The sequence below is a fragment of the Carica papaya genome, chromosome 4 (genome assembly GCF_054855325.1).
Source record: "Carica papaya isolate Zhongbai chromosome 4, ASM5485532v1, whole genome shotgun sequence".
Taxonomy (NCBI): domain Eukaryota; kingdom Viridiplantae; phylum Streptophyta; class Magnoliopsida; order Brassicales; family Caricaceae; genus Carica; species Carica papaya.
In genome coordinates, this window is record NC_142312.1 from 19,889,212 (window position 1) to 19,911,018 (window position 21,807).

At 36.6% G+C, this 21,807-nt stretch overlaps 1 protein-coding gene across 1 annotated transcript; it reads right to left on the reverse strand.

Moving 5' to 3' along the window:
• Positions 1-512: 512 nt before the first annotated feature.
• On the reverse strand, positions 513-20,828 carry LOC110810842 (peptidyl-prolyl cis-trans isomerase). Its single transcript, XM_088218066.1, has 5 exons — positions 20,092-20,828; positions 8,074-8,172; positions 6,927-6,971; positions 5,296-5,433; positions 513-1,079 (listed from the first exon to the last, which is right to left on the reverse strand). The coding sequence occupies exons 1-5, from the start codon at positions 20,488-20,490 to the stop codon at positions 717-719; spliced, it is 1,044 nt and encodes a 347-aa protein (XP_088074192.1). The 5' UTR covers positions 20,491-20,828; the 3' UTR covers positions 513-716.
• Between the last annotated feature and the right edge of the window lie 979 nt (positions 20,829-21,807).

Here is a 21,807-nt window from a genome sequence, read left to right on the forward strand (position 1 = left end):
AAATTGAAACATTTTTTATTGAATGATTATAATACTTCTCAAAAATTGAAATTCTTGATCAATAAAGGAACAATATCACTATTTTTGTTCAACAAAATATCAAAATGGATGATTGACTCATTCCATATTAAAAAGAATAACAATAATTCTTTTGATAACACAGATTCCTATTTCTCAATGATATCATCATTTAGTTGTGCCGAATATCCTGTCGCAGACGGAAGGGGGTTGCCATTTACCCATCACAGAGCTAGAAATCACTGTTTTTCGCTGACTGACGCTGGAAGCCGTATGGTAAGCTGCTTGAAGACACTGCATTCACCTTAAGAAGAGCTTTTAAGTAGTTACCTATCACCATACCAAAAGCTAAAAGCCAGATTGTGCTTTTAAAAAAGCAAAACAAAACCTGAGAGAGATAGAGACCTATCATGTTGTAAGAACCTAATAGCATAACTGGCAAGATTTCAACTAACCATACAAAATCGTTATTAAAACAAGCGCAATCAAAAGCATCATCAAAAGTACACATATTTTGTGTATTTGAACTTGGCTGCAACATTTTTACAATAAATATATGGAATATTGGAAGAGACATGATGTCTCCTGCTTGTACACAAAAAAAGAGGATGTGTGAAAAACTGCTGAAAACCATTAGGCTTGTATAATAACAGGAAAATAAAAAATGAAAAATGAAAAAGGAAAAACATTGAACTAGTTCACTCTGATTTGGAATTTGTATTATGATCTCCATGGCCTCTCTTCATTCTCCGGAATATAAGGGGGACAGGTTTTTCCAAGACTGATACGTTGATATTGTTCCAAACATCCGATCTGGTGGGCAGATGTGCAATACTTTCTGCTATCTCCATGTCTTCAGGAAGCACAGAACCGAAAACAGTGTATGTTTTCTTCCACTCTGGGTGGTTGGCTAGGCTTATGAAAAACTCTGGACCAGAACCAACCCATGCTACCGAACCCCTTCTTATGGTAGGGCAAACTTCTGTTGGAATCTTTTTGAATGCCGTTCCTTGCGCTTCAAGTGTTCCTTGAATCAGTGCAAACGGAGGTCCAAAAGCAGCCTAGCATAAGAACAAGAAGTCGAAATCAGAAAAGTAAATGTTGTGAATACCCTTCAATATCTCAATTCATTATTTCATCTGTGAGGTTCATTGTATTGTTTTCTAGGTAAAATAAATAAAAAACCTTGTCTACTATAATTTATACTTATAATTGCATATTTTTAGGACCTACAATTTTTAAAAATTTTCAAAACAGAACTCTGATAATCACTTCTCTGGTACACTTTATTTGCAAGTTAATTGCCACAAAATAATGTGCACAAACAAGTGTATTAATCAGGTGAAGGGTCAATTTTAAAATAACTCCTCAGAAAAAAATGACTGTCAGCTCCTAGTTTGAGAATTTGAATAGTAGAGATCCTAAGGTAAAGGTTTTAGTTTAGAATTCTAATAACGTGTGGGAAGAAAAATGATTGAAGAAGTGAACGATTTGAAAAAGTGGTTATCTTTTACATGATTTATATCTGCACAGAAATTTGGGCTAATGTTTCATAAGAAAATTTTCCTTTACATTGTCATTAATATGATAATAAGCAGGATGCTTTTAGAGTTTAGATAATTTAAAATTAAAAATTCAAAGTTCTTTCTCACAATTTGGAAAAGTGGCAAAACCAACGTTTCAAATGGAAGACTTCTAAAGCTCGTATATTGTCATTTTTTTCAAATTAATGGATCTATGTTGTAATTAGGATCAAAACCCACTGATCCCTTTAGAATTTCCTTAAGTTTTTTTGCTATGTTTGTACTCTCAATGTCATGCAAGCACCCGCCAAATCTCTTAGCCATACAGCCTGCCGTCACCCATCTCATCCCAAAGAAATCCAAAGCAACACACCAGGGTAAGAGGGAGAAAAGATGCCAAAAAAGAAAATGATCCCACATCTCAGCTACCTGTTGCACAAGTAGCAACAATTAGCTAAATCTTTCCCCTTTTTGGAGTTTGTCGATGGTAAGAGAAATTGCTACCTCCAAGGGAAAAGGCAATCCTGAACAGGTTTATCGGTCCCATCAAATGAGCATTTATAGCAAACAAGGTGCTGAAGGTGTCTCAAATACTCATTGACTTCTCAATCATTTAGATTTCCCAAAAAACCATATTGATTCATTATGTTAATCAACCAACCAAGACAGGAAAAGCATTAGAGAGTTCCTCAAACATTGTTTCATTATGTTAAAAAATTTGTCTTGGAATAGGGGCCTGAATGAGTATAGGAAGCAGTAAATATAAAGGGTTGTTTGTGCAAATGGAAACCAGAAGCGTATAAGAATCCAAAATGTGGAGATTATTTATGTTAACTTGGTGGTAATATTTGGAGAGTCAAGGAGGTGGGTGGAAGTTTTTCTCTGCAAAGGGAGCTTCAAATGGAAGTACAGTTTTGTGGGATGAAAGTTAAGAGTTTGTAGACTGGTGTACCGGGCTGTTCCCTGTGTCTTCTGTCCTGAAATGCAAGACGGTTGGCTGGTGTTGGGTATCCACAGGTGTGTATGGAAGAGGGAATTTCTTGGTTCGTTGGGGTTAAATATGATCTTTTTGCCCATGAAAGATCAGGACGGTTTTTTTCTTGAGTGCTTGTTGAGGAGTCCTGGAGGAGTTTGGGCAACTTTGACCTTACTGATCTGCCTCTTTTGATTCTCAGGTTTTGGTTGTGATGCAAAAACTATTGTTGCACGCCATACGGACAATTTTCGCTTGAGTCTCAAGAGCAGAGATATCCAGTAAGGCCCTGTCCATTCCGCTTTGGTAATAAATGCTTTGGGTTTTAGTTTCATTGTTGGTGGAAGGAGCCTCAGGCAGAAAGGCATGCTAGCTTCAAGATAGCCAATAATCTTTGGCATCTTAAACCCAAAGTGAGCTTTGATACAAGAGGGAGTTTGAAGATTCCAAAGTAGAAAGAGCCAGCTGACACAAGCTTTGATAGCTCAGAGCAGAAGAGTCTTATCTCCTAAGGAGCGAGAGAGTCAGGAAGGAGAGGATGGATCTTGTTAAGTAACCGTTGATGATAGAAATCTCTTAGAGACAAAAGATCTACAAATGTAGTCATAAAGGCAACAGAAACACCAAGTTCCACAGCTTGCCTAGCAATTACAAAACATTGTGACTACATCAAGAAAATGGAAGTAGGCGACCAGGTTCTTGAGAACAACGGGAATTTGAGAGAGAGACAATTAAAAGATTCTTTAGAAGCATTACCAAGATACTTGTATGTGGCGGCCAAATCTTGATTGCCTGGAATTTGATTCTCTTGATAAGAAAAAGAGAAATTGGCTTAAGAGGACTTTTTTGTGAATAGAAGAGTTTTGAAGATCCTTCACATTAGATAAGAATGGTCTCTCTGTCGGGAATCATTGAATTTGTGAACATTCTTGCTTTTTCACAAAAATTTGAAGTTTTGCAAGCTGGAAGACAAGTCTCAATTTTAATATTACTTCTAGTTCGACATTTCAAAACTTGATGTTGAATTTTCACTAAGTGGAATAGAATGATGCTGAACAGGAAGATTTTTTTTTTTAAACAAAAGATAGTAATATATTATTAACAGTCTACTAAGGGAGAACAACCCATATACAAATTAGTTACATGTGAATAAGATAGTCAAAAACAGTCCCAAAATCATTCAAGTCCCTATCGTCATGACCCAAAATCATATAGCCAAAAGTATATAACCAAGTATCTCTAATACTAACAAAATCTTTCTCAATTCCCTCAAACACCCCCACATTTCTTTCTTTCCAGACCACTCAGAAAATAGGCAGTGGAATAAGACGTAGGAATCTGTTCTTTTTACACACCCTCCCAAGCCAACAGCTCCTTACACTACCTGCCATGACCCAGCTCAACCCCAACAACCCATAGATCATGGACCAAGTGCTGTACAGAGCTGGACACCACAGTAAGATGTGATTACAAGACTCCTCATCAGCTTTACACAAAAAACATCAATTAACCATAATGTTTCCCCTCTTCCTCCGCATATCAATAGTCAATATACACTCTCTAGCAGCTTCCCATGGAAAAAAAGCCACTCTAGGTGGAGCATTTGGACAAATTTCAATAATAAGATATAATTACATAACTATAACGTTTATGTATTATTAAAGTATTTAGGTTATTTAGGAGCTACTATCTAAAGTCTTATTAATGGTATACTTCCTACTTAACTATTTTGTTGTGTACAGATTATTCAATTAATTAGCTGGTTTCCTATCTTAGTAGAATTCTTAGATAGATTAAGAATTTCTATTTTTATTATATTCTAACTTAATATTTGGTTGATTATTCATGTGATTATTATGCAAACATTGAGTTATTAATTTAAATTTCAAGATCAAGATCTTCAACTATGATTCTAAATAAATTTTTTGCAAGTATTATGTCCAAATTCTCTTTGTCCTACATGAGTGAAGCAAAGAGGTATAAGTCAGCCCAATGTCGCTTGTTCTGGAGTGATACCAAGGCTCGAATGAGATTCTATTTGGTAGCTTGGGATAGAGTGAAACTCCTTGTTCTCACGGTAGGCTTGGTATTAAATCGCTTGTTTGCTTTAATAAACCTTTGCTTGGGAAGTGGCTTTAGAGATTCGTAAATGCAAAACTTGGTGTTTGGTGGAAGGTGATTACGGAAAAGTTTAGAACCAAAGATAAGGGGTGGACCAGATATTCTAGAGCTTTGAATGGGTTCTAGCCTATGGAATAACATTATGTCCAGATGGGATAAATTCTATGGTCGCATCAGGATGGCTCGAGACATAGGTTGAGTTTTTGGCTCGATGCCTAAATTGACAAGGGGGCCCTATCTAAATGTTTTCTCTTGCTAGAACACATAAAAGAAAGAATGACAAGTATCTGTTGCTTTTGTAATGGAAAAACCAGCTCTCCTATTCCACAAATTTCCCATGAAATTTATTTTCTAGCAAAGGAAAGAAGAAAAGAGGTAGAGACAAACAAGAGTAGAAAACCCATTTTTTCTTACTGGAACAGAATGCAAAAGCCTAGAGAGAGAGATGAAGCATTTGCATTAGCATGACTTACTATGTCTAAAACTGTAAACAGCATAAATACTGGTTTAGAAAGTTGAAATTAAGAAATTTAAGGTTAGTCAAGGAAGCAATTTTAAAGCTGTTAATTCAGTAGTGACTCACCTATAACAGACTTAAACTCACAACAATTAGAGCAAATCCTAGAGGTAAAAAATAGAAGGTAAGAGATCGAAACTTACATTTTTAATGTGGTTTCCTTCTGAATCCCAAGATTCTCCCCTGCTTTCTGCACGATAAAATTGGCAGCCTGCACAGTGGCGTAATGCTAACAACTCAAGTATGTAAGCCACAGAATGTGGGGCACACTCTGGATGAAGCTACATCAAACCGAGCATTATCAGAAAACTAGCAATTGAATTGCTGCAAAAGGAGGATTATATACACAGTTTCAGACATCTATTCGAACATATTAATGCAACTATTCTCTTGGTAATCTCAGATTGAGCAAATTCGAAGGCTGAATTAAAAGAATAAAAGAAGAGAGCGAACTAAAAGGAAGGGAAATAAAATCGCAATGTCATAACTCTTGGTCCTTAAAGTATTAGGATTCCTTTTCAACTTTACTTACTGTGTTTCACAAGTTACACCCTAAAGTTTAAGGTTAAAGATTGCACTAAAAAAAACATATTAGTTTTCATGACTGAGAGGTGTAAAAGTGATGGCATAAATATGAATGTTAAATAAATAGTTTTCTGATCCATTTCCTATAACTTAATCTAATAGAATATGAACCAACTTTATCATTTATCATTGATCATGCCCCCTCAAGTGCAAATGGGGTAAGATACTTAGCAATACAAACCTAAATTGCTCAAGTGAAATACCAATTAGAGAATTATGCATGAAGGCCCAATTCTTGGTAAGAGACTCATCTAAGAAACATTGTGGAAGAGACCAGTGAACAAGAAAGTGTGAAGTTCTAACAGGTAGAATTGAAGACCTCTAATCTAATAGTATTTATATACTTAGGCAAGTAACCAATTACCAAAAAAAATTTTAATTGATCAGAACGTGTCACCTTTATTATCTATATTCTAACAAAGATGAGCACGTCTTCCAATTGAAGCCTACCTAATAAGCTACCATTCTGCAATATTTACATATAAGCTATCAAATTTCTTGGATGTATTGTCTTGAATATATCCATAATTCTTTCTACCCCAGTGAGTAATTCAACCTGATCATGCCTTCATCTCCAAATTGGGAAACCACAGGTAGGTAACTGCTCTTGTTGCTTAATATTTTTTCCCTCAAAGATCTATACAGAATTATACACTCGAGCAAAGCTATGCAAAACCTAAGGTATATAAACCATTAAAATATACAGTAGCACGATTAAAAAAGTGCATTTGCAATAAAAATAGGGGAGGATCTGCTTGATACATATTTTTTTACAATGAAAAATTTGTGAGTGTAAGATTAGCACATTAGCTGGAAAGTCAATGCTCACACTTGGTCATACTTTGCCACACTTCTTTTTCCCATCAAACAAAGTCTACAAGTTTATAACTTCACAGTTTGCTCAGTCATTTCTTTACCAAATTTAGCTTCCTGGTAACGTGCCTCTCAAATTTAACTTCCTTGTTAAGAAAAAATGAATAACAAATAGATATACATATATATAGTAGAGGGTAACTCTAAAGGAAGCATGCACGCAACACTTAAAAAAAATCCTTCAAAAAACCAATAAAGATCCATCTCTTCTTAAACAGGTCAAAAAGAAAGTAAAATTATTGGTAGAGTAAAAGAAAGAAGCTTCTTACATGGTGGAATTATGATTGAATGATCTACTAAGACCACAAGTACTTACTTTTATATGAAGTGGACCATACTCTGTTTCCATGCTAACAATGCCCTGTGCACAGAAAAAAGAAATCAAGCGTGCAAAAGAAAAGGTTATTTATAATTGTAAAACTTTTTGAGACAAGAACACATTGCTGTGCATAAATTGCAAAGATAAAAAACTCAATTTCCAGCCACAAAGGAAGAAAGCCAAGGGAAGAAAAACAAACGACTATCCACTATGCCACTCTATGCATAAAATGATATCATTATAAAATTTCATCATTTTTATCCCAAAAAAATAAAATTACATCATTTGTTCTGCAGACAGTTCCTACTTTAGTCCCTAAACTATAAACTTTTTGTCATAGTTTGATCTATAAACTTATAAAATTGTTTTAAAACATAACTATTTTATAAAATTCTGCAGATTTTATTTCTCTCTTGCCTATATTTTATTTTCTGTGAAGTAAAGAATCTATACCAACTAAGGATGACTTGATAAGGACAATCAATTTATTTGATAAACCATGTTGATAATAATAACAGAAATTTGGAAAGAAGACGAATGCAAGAACTGCTTTTTATAATTTTCTTCCAAATTCGAATCCTAATTCATTTCTTAATAGGAATGTTACACTTTTTTTATTATTTTTTCTATGACAGAAACAAGAAATAAAGTTTCTGCTATTCTGCCAAAAAAAATCTTAAAAGCACACCTTTTGAAACAATTTTGTAGTTTATAAACTAAATTGGAATGAGGAAAAATTTAAGAGTCAATCATAAGAGAACCTATAGACTGGAAAATAAATTAGTAATTTGTCATTTTTTATTATATTATGGGAAAAAATAAAGAAGCATAGTATACAAAAATTATCAATGATCCTATTGGACAAAAAATGATAGTTTTACTCTACGGTAATTTTCAATTTTATCTGACCAGTTTCTTTGCTTAACACTGGTGCACATGACGTAATGTTCATTACAGAAAAAAAAAAGCTTCAGTTTCTGTAAAAATTCTTTCTGGAATAAATAGAATAAGAAGTAGGCAACAATTGTTCTTGAGTTGGGTGGTGGTGGGCCAAGAGGCAGATGAGATTTGGGCTTGACAAGGTACCCATGGTGATAAGAGGAGGAAGAAAATGTATCCAAAAGCTTCCAATACACACAAGTACCTCTCCTCTTCCAAAGATGAGCCCAGAAGTCCACATAACTGTCTGCCCTGCTTCCTGCCTGTCTGGTGCTAATGTATCCTTTTGTTTCTTCAACCAACACTTCATGGATAAAAGAAAATCGGAACAGGAAAATAAACTGTATTAGATCAATGTGAAGCCTACAGCATATTTGTTTAAACAGTCTGATGCATATGAGAATAGGTAGAAGTTCCGCAAACATGATAAACAGTCTATTCCAGATTAGTCTAGTAGTATTGAAAACCATGCAAGTACAAGATCCTAAACTTATCAACGTTACTTCTAAAGTTGAAACACAACTAAAATCATAGAGCAATAAATTAAACATGAAATTAAGCTTATCAAGCAAAATTTCATCTTGTCAAGATACAAAATTTCTGAGCTTTCAGGCAGTATCCAATCTCAATATTAACCTAGGCAAGAAAGAGTAATGGTTGAGACACTAGCAGTATGGCTAGCATTCTGGGTGTAAATGTGTCAATCTTCCAACCAAATACCTGGGTTTGCCTCCAGCGCTGAAATATGAGGTTTCAACGTGGAATCCCTATGGTTCCAAGGTTTAAGCATCGACTGTCTCGGAGGAAGAGAAATTTATTATCTAAGTGTTGTAGATTTACTCTTATTAAGACCACCATGACCAATATCCCTATCTACGACATGTATTTAATGACAATGTCTACAATTGTGGCCAAAAAATTTAAAATCATTCAATGAAAATTCCTACGGGATCACTCCCATGAGAAGAGATAATATCATTTTGTTGCTTGGGATGTGGTTAAATATCCAGTCCAACACGGTGATTGATTTTAACAAGGTGGCCTTGGGTTGAGGTTGCTGGCTGATGTTAACAAGGTTCTTCAAGGAAAATGGTTACAAAGATTTATGAAGGAGCAAGATAGCTTTTGCAGAAGAGTGATAATACCAAATTTGGCACAGACGGAAAAGGAAGGTTCACAAGGTTTCTTCTCGACCTCATGGCACTGAAATGTGGAAGAAATTTTGTATGAGGGGAGAGGCATTACAGAATTAAATTGAGTGGAGGGTGGGATCTTGTGCAAGGGTAACTTCGTTGCACGATGATTGGCTGGATTGCAGGGTGCTAAAGCCCCAATTCCTCCATATCTATGTTATCGCTTCTCACGAAGAGGTCCTGATACAGGAATCTTTTCGTGTTTCACCAGGTAACGGAGTGTTGTTTGTAAAGGTTACAAGGAATCATAATGATTGGGAGATCAATGAGGATAATACTCTAATTGCCCTTCCGAGATGTATCTCTAATGGTGCCAGGGATTATCCCATTTGGAGGCTCAAAGTTAGGAGGATTTTCTCCCTTCTACTACAACTTGGCAAAGAGAGAGGAGATATGCACTGATTTTCCTTCTAACCAGATTTAGAAGTTAACACTTCGCTTAGAGTGACTTTTTTTGCTTGGGAGGCAGCTAAAGAGTGCATTTTAACTTTGGACAAGTTGAGTAGAAGGGGCAGAATTCTGGTAATAGTTACTTCTTGTGCAAGAGGGATGCGGAATCGTGCAACCATATTCTCTTGTGGGTACATTTGTTACAGATCGTGGACTCTGCTTACAATCTTTTAGGTATTAATTGGGTGATGGTTGAAACCATAAGGGATGAGATTTGGGCATGGAAAAAGATCAGTAGAGTGGAGAACTACACAAGCCCCAGTCTTTTGTCTGTGTTTTGGCTGGTTTCGGAAGAAAATAATAAGAGAGGTTTCAAGGATGTAGAAGCTAATTTTGATAGACTTACAGACACGTAGTTAGAGAATCTTTCTTTTATAATGGTCATCCTCTTTATTCGTATGAGGATCTTGGGGAACTTATTGATATTTTACTAGACATGTAAATACTTATATACCCCCTTGGTGCCTGTGAATAAATACCATTTTTTTTATTTTTGCAAAAACTGGTTAGAACAATATGGTATCAACTCTAACTTTTTTCAGGCCTCTAGAGCTGGGGGTTTTCCCCTATCACTATTGCTTTCTAGTCTCCGTTTTCTGATTGGGGTAGGATCCTACGTATGTTTCTTCTTTTTCTTTCATCAGTTCAATATCCTATTTTAGTTTTACTGTTTGCGCATGGTTTGCTTGCTGTTTTATATGTGTTTGTTCGTTTGTGCAGGGATTTCAAAAGCTTATTATGGTCACCGGCGTTTATGTTTTCACTGCATAATACCATATGGCTTTCACTCCTCAGCAGAACAAAGAAGGGATTCAGGATAGTAGTATGGATGAAATTCTGGATTTAACAGAGATCAATGCTGGAGAAAGAGACCAGACACCTGCCTTCTGTTTGGCTGGACATGCGCATAGAGAATGTCCTGTTAATGCTAATGTGGTTATGGACATGACAAGAAGGTTACGGAAACCGAAGGAAACAATGGTGGCCCAACTATGGACATGTTTCCTGTTTAAGTTTTCCAGTGAACACGACATGCAGAGGATCTCAACAGGAGCACCTTGGTTGTTTGATAGAGATGTTGTCTATCTCACCAGGATTCAAGGTTAGTTGGAACGGGGAATAGCAAGGTGTTTGTTAGGCCTCATGGGGTGGGTCTTTGGAAGGGTATTTGCATGGGAAGGGCGCAGTTTATGGATGGAAGGTACAAAAGTGTTGAAGCAATGGGAGACTGAAGTGGCTGGTAACATCTCTCAGAAAATTGGCAGAAAAGCTAGAGCTTTATAGATACAGGAGTCAGGGCAATCTGAGGAGATGCTTGATCAGATTAGAGGAGTGGAGGCTACTTTGGAGGATCTCTATAAACAAGAAGAGCTTTTATGGGCTCGAAGATCTAGAATTGATTGGTTGGAATGCGGAGATAGGAAAACTCACTTTTTTCATACCAAAGCCTCTCGGGGAGAAAATGTAACATATATGGAGAATTAGGAAACAAGAAGAGGGCTGGGAAATGGATTTACGGAGAATGGTAGAAGTCTTTCACTCTCATTATAGCTCGGTTTATGGAAGGAGACAATTGGTAATATGGAGTTAGTCCTAATTTGTGGAAGTCCGGGCCACAAAAGTAATGAATACACAACTTCAGGAATCATACACAGGAAAGGGTGTCCTTCATGCACTTCAAGAAATGGATCCTACAAAAGTGTCAGGCCCAGATGTTATCTCCCCTGCCTTTAACCAAAAAAAATTCTGGTCAGTTGTCAAAAATAAGGTGATTATTTTCGTGTTAGGTGTTTTGAATTATAGAATGCCCACTACTTAGATGAATCATTCATTTGTTTCTTTAATAGTCTTCAAGCACTCCATCTGACTTTTAGCCGATTAGTTTATGTGATGTTGTTATGAAACTAACTACAAAATGTATTGCTAGCTGAATATGCTCCTGTCTGATATAGTCCATGAATCTCAACCTGCATTCATCTCGGGTCATTTGGTTCCTGATAATGCCCTCATTATCTCTGGAGTTGTTTCATTTCACGAAAACTGGCTCAAACTCTAGAAAATGATTGTTTTCCCTGATATTAGATGTCATTAAAGCTTGTACCATGTAGCTTAGTCTTATCTTCAGTATATCATGTTAAAACTAGGTTTTCATCCTTCCTTTGCATCTTTGGTCATGGAATGTATGTCAACTGCGTCCTACTCTATTCTGGTGAGTAGCCATCCTACTGATATTATTTGTCTTAAGAGGAGAATCCGGCAAGGGAACCCCCTTTCGCCTTACCTATTTATCTTGTGTGCAGAATGCTTTTCAACAATGCTTCATAAGGCAAAGAGGGATGGATCTATCAATGCAATTAAAATTTACCATGATGCTCCTCTATCTCCCAACTCTTGTTTGCAGATGACAATGTTATTTTTGGTAGAGCTCAAGATAACAACGTGCAGACTCTGAAAGACATTCTCAAGGGACATGCTAAGGCATCTATCAAGCAATTAATATGGTGAAGTCCTCAATATCCTTTTCAAAAGGGGCGGGGAGAAGGACCAGGCAACATCTGAAAGTCAAATCAGGAGTCACACTTGTTAATTCCCACAGCCAATATTTGGCGTTACCAACAATGGCAGGAAGATCATTAAAGACCACATTAATTTTTTGATAGAGAGGATGGCGAAATGTATCCAAAGCTAGCCAATAAAAAACGCTCTAGAGTGGGTCAGGAGGTAATGCTTAAGGTGGTGGCCCCAGCAATACCCACTTATATCATTAATCATTCCCCAAAGTGTCTGCAAACAGATGTAAAGCCTTGTCTCAAATTTCTGGTGAAGCCAAGGAGATGGAGACATAAAAATTCACTAGGTGAAATGAGCAACTCCATGTGAAAGCAAGGAGAAGGGTGATCCGGAATTTAGGGATTTCATGAGTCTTAATCTTATGATGCTGGCCAAACAAACATGGGCACTCATACAATATCCTGATACTTCGGTGGCCAAACTGTTAAAGGTGCGCTACTTCAAGTGAGGGGAACATCCTTAATGCAACAGTTGGGTATCACCCAAACTATACATGAAGAAGTGTATTAACTAGAATGGACTTTTGAGTCTTGGACTTTGATGGCAAATTGGGAATAGTCTTTCACTCAATATATGGCAAGTAGTTACCATCATAGGGGGGCCATAAACTATGGCCTTTGGTGTCGTAAATCAAGGGCAGATAAAACCTAGATATTATACTAGACTTCTTAGATATTAAAGTTTGAAATTCTAATGTTGAACAGGTTCCTTCTGCAAATTTGTTGAATTCTGGTTATCTTTCTCTATGATACAAAACAAATTAGAGTTAATTTGCTTACTTAGCATATGGGGATAAAATCTACATATCATACTAAACTTCTTAAATATCTATTTAAGAAATTTTAAGAATCATATTTAAAGGTTTGATTGCATCATACAGCTAGAAAAAATAAGAAAATTTTCAATGAACTTTTGATTTGGTAGTTAGCATTTTATTAAAAGTAGGATATATATATTTATAGTGCTTCTTTAATTACTTTTCCAAATAGGATTAAACTAAAAACTACTAGTGTTGATAAGAATTAAAAAACTATACTTAAAAAGAATAATAACATACTCCTAAATAGTACAACAGTTTTATACTTAAAAGAATTATAATATCTAATATATTTATGAAATCTAAATGCATTGCATCCTACATTATTCTCTCCAAGGTAAAGAAAACTCATCCACGAATTTTGACGAGAATAATCTCAAACCTCAATCTTTGCGCTTCCTAGTAATTTAATGAACTTTGCTTTTGTCTTGCTCTTCAATAGTAAAAATAATGGAAACACATAATTGAGTAGTAATGTGAAACCCTGTAAGCAGAATGAAATTAACATATTGATAAATTATGGTTTCATTTTCATCCTTGAGTTAAATATCATGAGACCCAACCATTGGCTTAAGTTCCTCCTTATAGGCTTTTATAGACCTCTCTTTGGGTGGATGTTGGTCATGTAACACCCAACAACTTTTTTCTTTTATTATTTTATTTTTATTTTATTTTAATTTAATTTAGAATTTTGTTAATTTTATTTTATTTAATAATTAATTTATAAAATTTTAATTTAATTTAATTTAATAGAAATAAAAATAATAATAATAATAAAATTGGGTAAAATTATTTTTGGGATTTAATTGAAATTGATTTTGGAAAAAATGATGAAAATTTGAATTCTGAAGGTGTTTTTGAAAAGAAAATCGAAAACCAGGGGTCAAAACGCAATTTAAAAAAATGGCGTCACGTCAGCAGCCGCGTCAGCAGCCCCGGCCAACCAGGACACGCCACGCGGCAGGGACGTTGACGCGGGAAGCCACGCGGGACGGAGACACGTGGGTGATCCACGTACTCGCGATCGGACGGCCCAGATCCATTCTCACGCGCACGAACGGCCCAGATCTCACGCATGCGGACAATCCAGATTTGATCACGCACGGACGGTGCAGATCGCATCGCGATGGACGGCCCAGATCTCACGTGTGCGGACAGTCCAGATTTGATCACGCACGGACGGCGCAGATCGCATCACGATGGACGGCCTAGATTTATTTTCAATTTAATAGCGATCGAACGGCCTATATTAAATCATGATGAACAGCTCAGATTAAAAAGAGAAGGTTATAAATAATCGCATCCACATCCAACCCCAAACCCTAGCCGCCAGAACCCTCACCGGAGAAGACGACCCAGCCACTGGAGGAACCGGCCGCCGCCACCCGCCACCGCACCGGAGGATTTTTCAGCCGCCAAACGAGGTAAAATTTCTCCCATTGGCTCATTTTTCGATGCTGAACCTCCCTGTGGCCAAATCGAAGCCAAACCACCAGCCGATTGGCCGGAAAACACCGCCTAAGTCCAGCGGCGCCGCCGCGGGTTTCCTCGATTTTTGTCTCCGATGAGGCCCTTCCCGGTTCCCGTTCGATATAATTTTTATACCACTATGACCACCGTCCTTTTCTCTACAGGATGACCGGAGCAAAACACCAAATCGCAACTTGTGCCGGAGGAGCCGCCGTATCCGAAAACTTCGCCGCCGGTAAGTCTCGGTTTTCTGAAATTTTTTGGCCCACCGAGGGCCCTAGGGGTGTTTTATCACAAGAAACAATGCAAGTTTGGCCGAATTCGGCCGAAAACAGCCGGAAACGGCCAACCCGAGGCGGATCGCCGTCGTAGGCGGTGGTGCCATCGCCGGAGCACGGTGGAGCCGCCGTGCCGAAATTCCGAAATTAGCCAAAAGGGCCCTGAATCTGATTTGGTATTTTTTTGGGGACATGTGCAGGTACCGGAAGTGTGTTTCAGTTTCCAGAAAAAAAAATTCAGGGAATCTAGGGACTGCCCGTAGGCGCAGTGAGAACCCGATTTCAAACTCCGAAACAAATAAGGATCTCTCACCCTATTTCCTATCACGGTATTAAAGTTTAATAAATGATAAAAAGGTCTTTTATGAATTAATAGATATGTATAATTAATTAAGATTGCTAATGGAGCCCGAATCTGACGTATTTGTCGATCTGTTTTTGTTTGATGTATTTTACAGTTTAAATGCAGTATGGTGCTTGATGTGTTTATTCTATGGTTTCGTATGCAATGAATCACGGTTTCATTTATTACGATTTGAATTATTGTGAACCCGATGTTGTATTGCCTTATTTAGTGTCCATTACTGGTTTACGTGTTTATGTTTGATTGAAAAATTGAGATTAAGAAAAATGGAAAAAGGTATGTGAATTGATAAATGGATAATGCCGACAGCCTAACTAGATATCCTGAGAGATGGTGGACGGACCGGCTCCATAGGGAACCCTACCGGGAACGTGGTCTCTCATATCGAACGGGGTATGGAAACTTTATGTGTTTTGACGCCCATACTGGACGGAGTATGGGAACGGCCCTAAAATTAAGTTATTAATGTGAATGGTTCACATGTAGCGGGGACCCCCTATGGATCCCCATGGATACTAGTAGGCTGATAAAAGAGGAAATTTATTGCCTGATTATTGAAATACAAAAGCATTATATGTGTTATGTTACAGAGTGTGCGTGATCTTATGATATTTATGATGTAATTGTTTTCATAAATTGTTTTCATGAATCTCACCGAGATAGATGAACAGTAAAGGGTTTTATTATTAATAAATGAATTTGTTATAAATTATGCTTCATTGGTCATTTTTGTTTTCTACCAACCTTTACTTCTGTGACAGTGAGATAGTGTGATGTCTTTACTGGGCTAATGTAGCTCATTCCTTACTTAACCATTTCAGATCAGGAGAACTTGGTTCCCGAGCCCATTCTGCAGGAAGACGGCGAGTAGAAACCAAAAAATTTATTAGTTTTCCTTATAGCATTCATTCATAATATTTCCTTTAAGTTAGTTTATTTTTTCATACGTTTAATTCGTTTTGGTTATTGTGTAAGGGATGTTAATCATAATCTATTTTATTTCGCTTCCGCACTTAAAACAAATATATACATTTCCTTTTAATTTCCGAAGCCGTTACAAGTCAAGTTCTTAAGACTAGGTTTAGGAAGAAGGAAGAATAGAGATTTTTGAGAGAGAGGAAGAATCAGAGTGTAACGACCCTGGAAATCCAAAAAAAAGAAATATATAATAATTTAAGTGTAGAAGTAAAATAAAAAATTAAAATTTACATCCACTACACAATAACTTAAAAGTACTAAACAAACATTATGGAATGAATTCTATGAAAAAAACACGAGAAATAAGAAAAGTAATGGAAAATAGAAATTATCTAGCATCTACTCGCAATTTTCCTGTGGATCAGGTTCTGAAACCAGGTCTTCTTGATCTGAAATGGTTAAATAAAGGATGAGCTACACTAACCCAATAAGAATATCACACTATATCACCCGCACAGAAGCAAATGTTGGTATAAAATCAAAACAACTAATGGAGTACTAATTTAGCAAATTCGTTTATCAATCATAAAATCATTTACTGTTCACTTACCATAGTGAAATTTATTAAAACAATCTATACAGACAATAATACCATACAGATCATAACTTTATAAACAATCAGTAACATAGAACATATCATAAATTCATATCTATTCACAATAAACCAAATCATAACCGTTTCTCATTTCACCAGCCTACTAGTATCCATGGAGGTTCATAGAGATGTCTCCGCTACACGTAAACATTTTTCTTTAACAATCTCAATTACAAGGCCGTCTCCATACCCTGTCCGGTATGAGGCCAAGACATTAAACCTCAATACCCCGTCCGGTATGAGGGTGAAACGGGCCGTCCCCATACCCTATTCGGTATAAGACAACGTTCACGGTAGAGTTCCCCATGTATCTAATCCGTCCACCATCTCCCATAATATCTAATAAGGTTGTCATTCCATCTGTTTATTTGATCACACCCCTTTCCTGTTTTCCTTTAGTCTCCATTACCAAATCAAACATAATCACATAAACAAATAAACATGCATTCGGTAATGCAATCATGTCTCAAATCCCAAATCAAACAATGGTCAGGTAAGGCAGTAATACATGCATTTAAATCATAAAATAAATAAATTAGATACTATCATATTTTTAAACTATAAAATAAATCAACAGAGAATAATATCCGGTTCGGACTCCATTAACAATCCGTAATTAGTCATGCACATCTATTTAATCTGTACAAAATACCATATTATTATTTATTTAAACTTCAATTCTATGATAGGAAATAGGGTGAGGGATTCTTACTCGATTTTGACGCCGAAAAGCTAAACGATTTATTGCGCCTACGGGCGGTCTCTGGGTTCCCTAAATTTTTCTTCAGGAATTGAAACGCACTTATAATACCTACAAATGTTTCAAATAAACTCAAATCAGTCCCAGGCCCTGCTCAGCCAATTTCGGAAATCCGACACGGCGGCTCCGCCGTGCTCCGGCGATGGCGCCGCCGCCCGTGGCGATAGTCTGCCTCAGCTCAGCCGTTTTTGGCCAAATTTGACCGATTTTGCATCGATTCTTGCGAGCACACACGCTAAAGGGCCTCAATGGGCCGAAAAAATACAAAAATCCGAAACTCACCGGCGGCGGAGCTCTCCGGTGCGGCGGCTCCTCTGACTCACGTTACGGTTGGGTATTTCGCGTCGGTCAACCTGTAAAGAAGAAAATGATGATCATAACGGTAGAAAAATTACGCGAAACGGGAATCGAGAAGGGTCTCATCGAAAGTAGTTTGTGGAATTCTCTGCGGCGGTGCCGCCGGGCTTCGTTGGTGTTTTCCGGCCAATTGGCCAGTTCTTTCACTCCGATTTTGCCATTGGTGGGTTTAAAATTGAATTTCGTGCAAAAAAAAAAAAATTTACCTTTTTTGACGGTCGGCTCCCCAGCGGCTGGGTTGTCTTCTCCGGCGAGGGGTTCTGGCGGCTAGGGTTAGGGTTTGGGTGCGGATAGGGTTATTTATACCCATCCGCTTTTGATATAGGTCATCCATCGCGTTCGATGTGAACCGTTCGATCGCGATTAAATAGGAAGTGAATCTGCGCCGTTTATCGCGATCCAATCTGAGCCGTCCGTGCGCGCAGGAATGGACCTTAGCCGCTTGATCGCACGCAAGCGGATCGCCCACGTGGCTCCCCCCACGTCAGCGCCTCTGCAACTTGGCGCGTCCTAGTTGATCGGAGCTGCTGACTGGGCGTCTGACGTGGTGTAATTTTTTTAAATTACGTTTTGACCCCCGGTTTCCGATTTTTCTTTCAAAAATACTTTCCGAACTCAATTTTTCACCCTTTTTTCTTAAAATTGTTTTCAATTTAATCCTTGATAAATTTTACCCCTTTTTATTAAATTAAATTAAATTAAATTAAATAATTAATTAATTATATTTATTAAAAAAAATGAAAAAAAAAATTGGTGGGTGTTACACAGAGTATAGAAAAACAAAGAAGAGAGACAGAGTAGAGACTGAGATGGAAAAGAGGATGTTTGAGAGAAATAGAAAACTTTCTTCATTTGAATCAGCATAACATAACCCTACTAGGTTAAACACTAACATGCCAAGGTTGCAAGGGGAAAGGAGAAAATAGGATAAATAACTTCCGAAAAAGTACAAATTAATGGCATTCAAGCTACGTTGTTGGGTAAATTCCAGATATCAATGGCCACTTGTAACAGAAAATTAAAAAAAAAAAACAAGGATAAAATTCCTAATAAATGGCACCATTCAAGTCATGACATCTCCCACTTGTTGCAAATGAACCTTGTCCTCAAAGTTTAGCTGTGGAAATTAAAGCACATCCAATAAACCACCGAACACGAACCTACTCCACAGGTTTCTTCCAATATTAAATGGTCTTTTTTCTACATTATGACCTCTAGTACTAGAATATGATTGATTACCAGAAGTTGACTGTAAATTTTGGGTGAATCACCTTCATCTTGAGCATTGAGAACATGGAAAACTGGGACAATCATTAAGTGATTGGGCAATTTTTGCTTGTAGGTCACTAGTGCTACTCTTTTCTCCACTTCAAATGGACCATAAAACTTTGGTGTTAACCTACAGCCAATAACTGAGTATTGGTGATGAGGTTCCAGTTTGAGCAGGGCGAGCTCCTCGTCCTTGAACTCCCTCTCCTTCCTTTTGGCATCGATAAACTATTGGTCTAACTCTGGGATTCCAATATTTGTTACTTCAATAATCTGCTCATTTCCTGTCTTCCTCCCAGCCACTCGTCCAGGTCTAATTAGGGTATTTTCCATTCCTTGATGTGAGGAGGTTGGTAGCCATATATGGCAGAAACCTAGAACGGCAAGAACTGTATACCACCATTCCTCCAGTCCCAACCATTGATTCCAAAAGTGAGGCTTTACGAATATCATGCAACATAGACAATTCCCTAACCACTGGTTTATCCTCCCTGTTTGGTAGATTGAAGGCGATATGCAGTCCTAAGTGACTTTTAGACAAAATGCTCGTTACTTAAAAATGCTAGTACTAGTATTCTCTAGTTCTTCCCTGCACATTCCTCAAATAAGATTAAACTAAGAACTAATAATCCTAATAAAAATAGAAAAACTATATGTTTTAGAAAAATATCAAGAAGCTGCTAAAATAGTAATAATAGAGTTCTAAATAATTTATTCTTCCATATTTTAAACAGTTATAATTTATTAATCCATTTACTAAATCTAGACCTAATAAACTCTGCATCCTGATTCCTGCCAAATTTTGCACGGGCGTGAGAGAAGTATATAGATACGAGACATATAATAAATTGACTTGTCTAGTTTAAGCCTTTAAAAATTTACTATTTAAATCGAAGTTTTCAAATTACAAAATTAAACATCAAGGTAAGAAAAGCAGAATGTCCAAATTCCACCAAGAATTTGAACAATGAAGCCATATAAAGGACAATTCATCATTTCTCATTCAAACCAATTCACTACGTCAGGCAACAAAACAACTCACCTACCATATAATCTGAACCTAAGAGAATTCTAATTCACTGAAAAGGAAAAAAGACAAATCACCAAATGGAAAAACTTACCTCACCAAATTTGCGTCCACAAGCCTCCTTGTTCCCACAGAAGACCCAAGTATCACACAAGCACGGCCCATCACTGCCGCTACACATATCCTTACATGCCTTGCAACACTCCATGGAAGAATTGAACTTGAAGTCGGATCCCCACTTGACAGCAGGTCCCCATAGCTCCAAATTATCAATCCCTCTACAACATTCCCCACTATTCGCATTAAACAAGTCATCATTGCCACTGCCCTCAATCAATGACAAGGAATCAACGCCTGAACTTGCAGAGCTCGCATTGGGTCTGATAATTTTGGAGATCACAGCGTATACCAGAGCAAATGATACGAGACCCAACAAAAGAAGAAGAAGAAATGTGAAACGAGCGGGTAGTAGGTCGTTTTGCCTGCGACCCATTTGAAGATTTGGAATGAAGATAACAGAAACACCGAAAGGAACTTGTGAGACTGGATTTTTGGGAATCGTTGACCGTGAAAACAGAGAGGAGAATCGGAGAAAGAATAGTCATGGAGAAATATGGGGATTATAATAATAGGGAAAACGAAATCAAAGAAATTTGTAACTCGATGACTAGTGGAATTTGTTCTACAGGAAATTGGATGGGAAAATTCATTTGCTTGGGACCAATTTTTTCTTCTAATTATACTTCTGTTTGTTAGAAATTAGGCAAAATTAGGGTTGACGTGTGGAAATGATAGAAGAAGAAAAATTTTTCTTCTCCTTTTTCAGAACATTATTGAAGAATTACCTTTGTGCGCTTTTTTTCTATTTTTAAATTATATTTTTACTCTCTTAAGTTAATGAAGTTATTTTAAAAAAAAAATAGTTTTTAACTTTTCAAATACAAAAAATTAAAAATATCACTTTTGAATTCTATCTCGGAGTCCAAATAATTTGTTAAATCAACATCTTCAACCACATCATGTAAGACTTACACATTTATGAGTTATTAAATTTTTTTTAAAAAAAATTGCTATTTGTTTAGAGAACTAATTATATATAATATAGTGTCTGTAAAAAAGATTGGTGTAGTAATCTTATTTCAAATATATTATAATTATTGTTATCGGTAATGATAAAAGTTATTTTCATTAGTTTTTATTATTGCGTTATTTATATATAAATGTCCAATTTTATTAAATTAATAAATACTTAAAAGTTAAACAAATAAATCATCATCATATTAGTAATGCAATTATGTAACGGCCCCGGAAATTTAGAATGAAATATGTGTATTAAAAATGTCAAATGCGGAAGCGTAATAAAAATTTTGATTAACATCCCTTACACAAAAACTAAAAACGTGCTTAAAATATAAAAGAACAAACTAACTAAAAGGGATACTCGAAAATAAGAACTATAAATATAACTACGGAGTCTTTAGGCGTCCCTTTCGCCGTCTTCCTCCGGAACGGGCTCGAAAACAATGTCTTTCTGATCTGAAATGGTTAAATAAGGAATGAGCTACACCAGCCCAGTAAAGACATCACATTATCTCACCGCCACGGAGGTAAAGGTGGGTAGAAAACACAAAGAGACCAATGGAGCATAATTTATAATAAACTCGTTTATTAACATAAAAAACTTTTACTGTCCACTTACCTCGGTGAGATTCATGAAAATAACTTATGAAAATAATAATATTATCATCATCATGAAATCATATGAACTGTATAACAGAATACTATATGAAAATAATAACCTTATAATATC

Coding starts and splice junctions, on each gene's coding strand:
- LOC110810842 (XM_088218066.1), bottom strand. CDS start 20,490: ATGGGTCGCAGGCAAAACGACCTACTACCCGCTCGTTTCACATTTCTT. Junction 5,434..6,926: donor ATGGTCCACTTCATATAAAA/GTAAGTACTTGT, acceptor GGTTTGATGTAG/CTTCATCCAGAGTGTGCCCC. Junction 1,080..5,295: donor AAGGAAACCACATTAAAAAT/GTAAGTTTCGAT, acceptor TTCTTATGCTAG/GCTGCTTTTGGACCTCCGTT.